The sequence below is a fragment of the Marmota marmota genome, unplaced genomic scaffold (assembly GCF_001458135.2).
Source record: "Marmota marmota marmota unplaced genomic scaffold, marMar, whole genome shotgun sequence".
NCBI classification, from domain to species: Eukaryota; Metazoa; Chordata; class Mammalia; order Rodentia; family Sciuridae; genus Marmota; species Marmota marmota.
In genome coordinates, this window is record NW_026000037.1 from 5,580,426 (window position 1) to 5,589,721 (window position 9,296).

Sequence of the window (9,296 nt, forward strand, 5' to 3'; positions counted from 1 at the left end):
AAAGTACTAGGAATATAGTAATATGATATCTGCTACTTTCAACTAATTTGGAAAAACATAGGGTATGAATGTGGGGAAATGCTTATCAATGAATTCTAGGTGAAAGATATGTGGCTTTCATTGTACTATTCTTCCAACTTCTCTGTAGGTTCGCAGTATATTCTTCAAAATAGAAAGTTAAGAAAACATCAGTAAATCATGTTTCCTGACCATCCTTCCAAACTGTACTCCTGTCCCTTATAAACTTTCAGTCCATCAACTTCAGGGTCATTTAAATTGCTTTTTTGGCTCTTCGCTGTCGTCCCTTTATCCCAGCAGCCGTCGCCATGAAGGTCGAGCTGTGTAGTTTTAGCGGGTACAAGATATACCCCGGACACGGGAGGCGCTGCGCCAGGACCGACGGAAAGGTTTTCCAATTTCTTAATGCAAAATGCGAGTCGGCTTTCCTATCCAAGAGGAATCCTCGGCAGATAAACTGGACTGTCCTCTACAGAAGAAAGCACAAAAAGGGCCAGTCGGAAGAAATTCAAAAGAAGAGAACCCAGCGTGCAGTCAAATTTCAGAGGGCCATCACTGGTGCATCCCTTGCTGATATCATGGCCAAGAGGAATCAGAAACCAGAAGTTAGAAAGGCTCAACGAGAGCAAGCTATTAGGGCTGCCAAGGAAGCAAAAAAGGCTAAGCAGGCATCTAAAAAGACGGCAATGGCTGCTGCTAAGGCTCCCACAAAGGCAGCACCTAAGCAAAAGATTGTGAAACCTGTGAAGGTTTCTGCTCCCCGAGTTGGTGGAAAACGCTAAATTGGCAGATGAGATTTTAAAATAAAGATGTCTATAACTTAGATGGTGTTGAATTTTTGCTCCTAAACAGGCGTGTTGGGTCCACATGGTAATAGGTGTACAGTAAAGTTGAGAATTTAAGACAATTTCAAGTTCATTTATTGGGGCTGGGGGTATTGATCAAAATTGTAGACTATTTGGTTAGCATACATGTGCTCTGGGTTTGATTTCCTGTGCCAAAATGATGAAAGTTCATTTCTCAGGAATAATGCCTTCTGATGTAACCCTTTTAATTGGAGAAATGTTAAAATAAGGCAATAAAGATGTATGGTTGAATGCTAAAAAAAAAAAAAAAAAAATTGCTTTTTTGGAAACATGCACTGATTTCCTTATAATTTTATTATGGAATATTATCCAAAAATATACATGGAATTCTGCTATAAAAGCACTATGATTTTGACCTAGTATAGATAATAACCTTTATCTTGTTTCCAAAATCAACATTTGTTTAAGATCCTAAACTTCTAGACTATACACATTGAGATAATATCTTAATTGACTCCTGATCCTTTGCTTGGTTCATAACTGATAAATTATAGAGAAATCTAATGTGCATTAATTTTTTTAAGAGAGAGAGAGAATTTTTTAATATTTATTTTTTTAGTTTTCGGTGGACACAACATCTTTGTTTTTGTATGTGGTGCTGACGGTCGAACCCAGGCTGCACGCATGCCAGGCGAGCGCACTACCGCTTGAGCCACATCCCCAGCCCTGCATTAATTTTTTATGTATTTTCCATCACTGAAATTAATATGCCTTTTCTATTCATATAGTTACTGGTTTACTCTACAGTCATCTGGATTTCTAAAGTAGCTCAGTGGCAAGCACTATCTTCAAGTGCATCTCCCTATGCCCGAATTCTGTCATTCATACATGATCAGCTAAAGGTTTGCTTTGGGAAGGCTCCACTGATCACAGTTCTTTTCCCAGAGACTTTATGTTTTAGGTCTCTAAGATCATTCTTTAAAAAAAATTATTTTTTAGTTGTAGTTGGACACAATACCTTTATTTTATTTATTTATTTTTATGTGGTGCTGAGTAATCAGGGCCTTGCTCGTGCTAGGCGAGTAGTCCACCGCTGAGCCACAACCCTAGCCCTAAGATTACTCTTTTCTCCTTTTTAATTGTCTACCTCCCCCATCTCCTTTTCCCATTGCAACATTGATGGGAAGTTTCATGAAAGGTTTCTTGAAGGTTAAATTATGTCTATTGTTTCTGTAGGTCCTCATTCATATATGTCCCCCCAAAAGTAAACATATGATCCAGATGTGATAAGCTGAAACCATGTGGCCTGTCCCCTTAGGAAGCATTGCTCAAATGTTCCAAATTCCATTTGGGTCACTAACACTGACTTTCTGTGCAGCCGCTTCCTCGTTTCCTCTTAGGTTTCTCGTCGTTTGCTTAATTCTCCCTTACATAAGCATATCACCCACTGCCCTTATTTTTACCACTTCATTGTGTTATTAATTATATTTGGCCCTTAACAGAATAAAAGAACACTCACAAAGGTACAGCATCTTCGTAGCACTTCTTGGTCTATGCCCACCTCCCACACGGTTCTCATGTGTTCTTATGGTCATCTCACTTTCACCTTGTGATGCCCACAGCCGCAGACTGAAGGGTACAGTCTGTGTGAAACAGCGTTGCTGTGTGCAGCTCACACAGACACACAGACCACAAGAGGTGTCCAAAAGGGGGGGGAGGGGGGTGGCTCTGTTTTGTACCATGTGTCAAAATGCAGTCTACTGTGATGCATGACTAATTAGAACAAATAAAAAAAAAATAGAAAGGAGACCAGTTGAATAGAAGAAGGGGATGGGGGAGGGGGGAGAGGAGATACTAGAGAATGAAATTGATAAAATTATACTGTTTTTTATTTTTTGCAAATAGACATTACATTTTATTGGAAAAAGCATTTTTTAAAAGCTGGTCCTTATAATTTGCAGGTCAAGGTTATATAAATAATTAAATCAAACAAATTATACCGTTTTATATGTGTATGTATGAATACATTATAACTCCCCCCAAAATCATTTTATTATTTTAAAATTGATACATGCTTATATTTTAAAAGTTCAATATTGCTAGATTTTAAAAGGACTAATTGACAAATAAAATCGCATATTACCAAAAAAATAAAACAAACAGATGCATCCTCGGGTTCTAAGACTGACTTGTACCTTTTAACTCAAGAAGTAAGAGGCATCAACAGCTGTCCTCTAGGCCACTTAACTGATCCCCAGCTCCCAAAGAAGGGGGAACAAGACTGGTCTCAAAAATAACAGGATGAAAAGGAGCTTTCCCACTGCCACTGTGCTAGTCAGCTTTCCATGACTGTGACAAAGTACCTTGGATAAACAACTTAAACAGAGAAAAGACTGATTTTGGCCTACAGTTTCAGAGGTTGTAGTCCATGGTGGTTTGGCCCTGTTTCTTTAGGCCCTTGATAAGGCAGAATATCATGGTGGGGAGCACCATGGTGGAGAGGAAGTTGCTCACCTCATGGCAGCCAGGAAGTAGGGGGAGGGGGAGGGAGAGGGATGGATCAGGGTCCCAACATCCCCTTCAAGGGCAGACTCCCCCAAGACGGTCCACTTCCTGCAATTAGGCCCCACCTCCTAAAGTTTCAACTACCTCTAAATAGTGACATCAGTTGAGAACCAAGTTTTCAACACATGAGCTTTGGGGGTACATTTAAGATCCAAGCCATAACACCCACCTGTTTTCTAAGGATTTATACACAGAAATGATTCAAACCCAGTCAGGTAAAACTTTGCCTATCTGCCTATCTGTCGGTCTGTCTCTCTATCACTCCACAGACATATCGAAGGCTTAGGATGAAATACCTGAATATGGATTCACTGGTCTAGGAAATGGCAAAGATGTGTCAATAGCACCTTAGAGGGCTGGGGATGTGGCTCAAGCAGTAGCGCGCTCGCCTGGCATGCGTGCGGCCCGGGTTCAATCCTCAGCACCACATACAGACAAAGATGTTGTGTCCGCCAAATACTAAAAAATAAATATTAAAAAACTCTCTCTCTCTCTACCTCTATCTCTCTCTCTCACTCTCTCTTTAAAAAAAAAAAATAGCACCTTAGAAGGTGAAGGTACAAATGCTCCTCTTAAGTTCCAGGGGACAGCAGTGGGAATAGCCTAACACAGGACAGAAATTGGTGCATCAGAGCTAAGGGGCAACTCCTTAGAAAGTGATTAGAGTTCCCTATCCCTGTGGGAGGCCAGGGATTGATCCAGAGGCTTCCTCTGGTTAGCAAGATGCAACAGGTACCATGTGACAAAAGACCCTTAAAGCATTTCTGAAGGATAATGCAGTTATCTGCATTTAAGAATATTCATTAAATATTTGTTGAATAAATGGCATACATTAAGAAAAAATCAGAAATGTCAAGTTATTATAACTTCACCATTATGCCCATCAATGTTTGGAAGAAAATATAGATATAGAATTTCAGCAGCAAGAACAGCCTTGCCAGAACCCAATCATGAACACACTTAGAGTTCCCGAGGTGGAAAACAGAAGTACACTCCTTATAGTCTTTGCTATACTGGCTGGTGTGTGCCAGAGCTGTTTTCCTTATTCCTAATCTCAGCCTTCCCCTCACTACCACCTATGCCATCCTGCCCCTGCTAGGAGACCCACCACCCTGGAATCTGTTAAGGTCTGTAAACAAGTCTGGATGGCGCCTGGCATTTTGCCAGAGGGAGTGGTTTGTGAAGTAACGCCAGCAAGCCATTAAGTGTGGAGATTCCTTATTGGTTGACTCTGTATCTAGTTTATGTTAATTAGATAAGCTGTGTGGAATGTATATATATACCCCTCCTGTCCTACAATAAAGGGCTCCTACTCCTGCTGTATCAATCTACACAAGTTGTTCGTCACCCCCCGGTTATTTTGCTGCAGCCGGACTGCGGCAGGAATCTGTTGTGGTCAAAGTCTTTTGAGATTTACTTCTTGTTAGTGCAGCGATGGATCCTCAAATTCTTCAGGACTCCACCCAACAAAACTCTCTCCTGATAATTCATAATAGCTTCCATCCAATTTTAGGCTCTAAGGCTGCTCCTAAATGATGTAAAACAAATAAAGAAGCCTGCTCTGCTGATGCTAAAGATAAAAACGGAAGAAAGTTCATCTCTTTAGGTAAAATAGTAAAGACTAGATCAAGACATTTCTATGATTCAAAAATTTTAAAATCTAGACATCCTATGGATATATTGTCCTGTGTCCAGCACTTCAAGGGATGTCAGTTATGAAGACTCACCTCCATACTTTTGTCTTCCAGTGCTGAGGTTGAACGCAGGGCCTTGTACATGCTAGGCAGGAGCTCTGCCATTGAGCTGCATCCCACCCCTCCACTCCATGCTTTGACCCAGGTTGCATATTCTTTATAAGGCAAAGGACACAGATTGTCACTACAGTAGAGCTGCAAGGGTGAGGTAGTGACTGGCATGGACAACTGAAGCAACCAGAATGCTTGGGAAGCAGCAGTGTTTTGCAAGTGTCTAAGCACTCACACACCACATTCTTGTTGAATACTGCACTCTACTGTGCAATGTACTTTCTGGGAGGTGCTACAACCTCTGTAGCACCTCTATAGCACTGACAAACTCCCTCCAGCAACGGAAAGCCCTGACCCACTAGTGAGTTTTCTTTTACATTGTATTAGATACTGCAAATCACCCCTGGGGTCCCACTGTCCCACTCCTTGATTAAGGAGGCAGTCATTCTTTACCCTGCTGAGAATGTTCATAGCTGGAACTCAGCCAAGCCTCTCCAGTAACCACCCTCATGGAAGAGAATCACCTTGCCAAAAGGTTATGCCTCTTTTCTGGATGCAAAGACCTGTCCCTCTTTCCTGGATTCAGGACAACTCTCAGGACCATCCCTTCTCAAGCTCATGGGATTGACTGAGGAGGCCTTCGCTGAGACTGCATTACAGTTTAACAATCACCAACAGTTGTTGGTCAAGAGCACTTCCCAATAAACTCTATCTCAGAGTCAACTTCCCAAGGAGCCTGACTTGCAACTTAAAAGTATAATTCTGTCTTTATATAAAGTCTACTTGTTCTAATTCTAACCTCAAAAACTGTATCAGTTAAGACAATCTCTGTTCTCCATGATGGACTTTCAGATGCTCCAAGGCAGTTATTGTGTGTTTTGGGGACAACATCAACCTTTAGATTTTGGGAGCAAGAAGAGAAACAAGACAGTGTAAAAGGACTAAAGTTGGAGAATGTGGTGTCTTGGGAACCATACTGCATCCTAGCTGCCAAGGCTGCTAGAGGCATTCCCAGCCATAAGGCCAAAGGATGAGGACTGTCCCACAGACACTGCCATCGCCAACCCTGAAAACATCCTGTATTAGATTTCTATTGTTACATTTTTAAAAAGTCAGAGTTAGCAGACTTAAATGCCCATTTACTAGCTCAGAAGTCTAGCGAGTCTCAACACGGTTCTCCACTTAAGGTCTTGCAGGGCAAAATCAAGGTCTCACTGAGACTCAGCTCCTAGCTGGAAGGGGGAGGAAGAATTCTCTTCTACACTCATTCAGGTTGTTGGCAGAATTTAGCTCCTTGTGGTTGCAGAACAGATGTCCTGCTTCCTTGGGGACACTCACCCCGTGGCCACTCTGCCTCTAGAGGCTACCCACATGCCCTTTTACGTGGCACCTCCAACTCTAAACCAGCAATGCCCTTTAGGGGTCAACTTATAAGCATCTCTTCACCTTCCTCTTTTGTTACCAGCCGGGGACAGGTCTCTGGTTTTCAAGGTTCCTGTGATTAGATCTTTCATGCCGAGATAGTCTTCCTATCTTATCATTAACTGTGCTATGTAACTTAACATAATCCTGGGTATGATACCTTATCATATTCTCATGTTCCAGGGGTTCAGGGGAAACACTTTAGGGGACTGACTCAGAAATTCTGCCTACTGGCAGGCTCTTTACATTCATTATTCTGGTAAATTCCTCTTCCTCTAATGACAGTAGTTTAATCTCTCTACAGTCTCCATACCTACCTACCTCTGTCTCCTACCTGCCTTGAATTTTGCCAAAGTTTAAATTAAGATAGTTTATTATGCCATTCAGCATTCCATTTAAGTTTCATATTATTAAATATACATTATGGGCTGGGGTTGTGGCTCAGAGGTAGAGCACTCATCTGGCATGTGTGAGGCACACTGGATTTGATCCTCAGCACCACGTAAAAATAAAACAAAGGTGTTGTGTCCACATACAACTAAAAAAATAAATAAATACTTTAAAAAATATACATTAGTTCATTGTCTGAATGAAACTTAACCTATTTAAGTACAACACTAATAATGGTTATTTGTGCCTTCAAAGTATGTTATATTTACTATATCATCGTTGATGAACATCATACTTTCCATTTTGTATCATTTTCATTCTGAACCAAAGGACATAAACACTTTCCATCAGGCTGGGGGGGCGGTGAGTAAAGAAGCTTACTGAAAACAGAAGAATCAGCCCAAAGTCTGTGACTACCAGATGAGACCTCCATCATTCACCCTCTTCACCTACTTGGTAGTCAGTGTTGGAGAAAAAGATGCCAAAGGAAAACATCCTACAGATCACAATGGCATTTGGAGATCCCACAAAGAACAGGGAGTCCCATCTAATTACAGTGTAAATTAATCTACTACTGTTTATAATTAGTCTGCAGTCTGTACAATGTCAGTGTATCAGTGGTGCCTCATATTTAAAACTACCATTTTCCAGTTTCTCCATTATTCATCCCATACAGCTCCCTTGACCATTCTGATTCTGACCTAGGATAAGGCTAGAGCAGGAAGTCACACGTGTTAGGAAAACACCCAGCTAACCTTCCTTTCCCCTTCCCCCTCTCTGGACCCCAGGCCACTAAAGAGTCCACTGAAATATCTAATGCATAATAAAATATTTATGATTTAAACTTTGGCAAATATTCAAGAGAAAAAAACTGTGTATATTTAGACTTTTGTTAGCTGTGTTAGCTTTTCATTGCTGTGACCAAATACCCGAGGAGAACAACTCAGAGGAGGAAAGATTTATTTTGGTTCATGTTTACAGAGGATTCAGACTGTGTCTGGTCAGCTCCGAGGAAGAAATATGTTGGCAAACGGGCCTGGCAGAGGAAAGTTGCTCACCTTATGGCAGCTGGGGGAGCAGAGGGAGGGGATGGAGCTGGGGAGGAGAGAGAAGGACAGGCAGACAGACTCACAGACAGGAAGGGGGAAGGGGAGGGCCAGGACAGATACAGTCCCCAAGGCCACACCTCCAGTGATCTACTTACTGCAGTCTTGCCCCACCTACCTATGGTTTTTACCACCTCCTAGTAAATCCATTGAAATTATAAATCCATCAAGTGGATTAATCCATTGATGAGGTCAGAGCCCCATAATCTAATCTTCCCCCTCTGAATACTACTGCATTGCCTAACACATGAACTTTTAGGGGGACATTGCAGATCCAAACCATACATTTATATTAACTATGTACAAATTAGGAAAGTGAGTGGATGGACAGTCACCAAATCTTCAAAGGTGGCTATAAGTGAAAGTAGAATTGCGAATGATTTTTATTTCCTTTTTTGTATTTTTCCATATTTATTTTTTACAATAAATACATATATATTATTTTAAAAATCTCAGTAGGTTTAAAGTAAATATGAAAGAATGATTTGAAGAACAGTTGGCAACTGAATTCTCCAGATGAAAATTTCCAGTTAGTGTAGTTACCATTCTGGTATGTACATGAGTGGCTTTTCAAGATATTATATCATTTACAGGTATATGAGTAGTCTGCATTTTAAAGACAGCCCATTGCAAATCTTTTCTACAGGGAACGGTTATATGTTATCTAAAGGTAATTGCTACCTTATCTAAAGTTTTTTTTAAATTATCTTCTGTTTGAAACTTTTAGATAACTTTTCCCTCTGACTTTAAATTTTGTAATAAGTCAATGAGGTCATCTTCATCTTTTTGAAGGAAACTGTCTCCTCAGATCAAGTACATTTTAAAGCAAAAAGATCCTCCAAAGCACAGAATTGGGCCCTACCAGGCAGGTCAGCAACCCCCTTTATTCATCCTGGTATCGCCCAGGACCAGAACCCAGCCCCGCAGGTAATCCCCGTGTGTTTAGAGTGTGGTCGAACGCGGAAGGCTTTTTTAGGCGGAATTTAAATGCACCGAAATCGGCATCTGGCTCCTTCCTTCATTCCCACGCATTCTCCAGTCTTTCCCGGAGCAGCCGGAGCCCGAGTCCACTTGGCACCCGCTCCGCTCCCGCTTTGTCGGTGGCCCTGGGAACCTCAGGTGGCAGCTCCCTCGCCGGGGGCGGCGCTTGGACACCAGTGTCCCCGCGGGGGCGGCCCGGCGTCCGGGAAGGACGGCGAGGACCCGGGTCCCGCACTAGGCGGCGGGCGAGCGCAGCCCTGAGC

General features: G+C 41.8%; 1 protein-coding gene across 1 annotated transcript; it reads left to right on the forward strand.

Annotated features, from left to right (window-relative positions):
- The first annotated feature begins 284 nt into the window (after positions 1 to 284).
- On the forward strand, positions 285 to 841 carry LOC107136752 (60S ribosomal protein L24-like). Its single transcript, XM_048812037.1, has one exon. It carries the CDS (start codon positions 327 to 329, stop codon positions 798 to 800), a length of 474 nt encoding a protein of 157 aa, XP_048667994.1. The 5' UTR covers positions 285 to 326; the 3' UTR covers positions 801 to 841.
- The last annotated feature ends 8,455 nt before the right edge of the window (positions 842 to 9,296 follow it).

Excerpts from the sequence above, each read along its gene's own strand:
- LOC107136752 (XM_048812037.1), top strand. The coding sequence starts at position 327 with ATGAAGGTCGAGCTGTGTAGTTTTAGCGGGTACAAGATATACCCCGGA.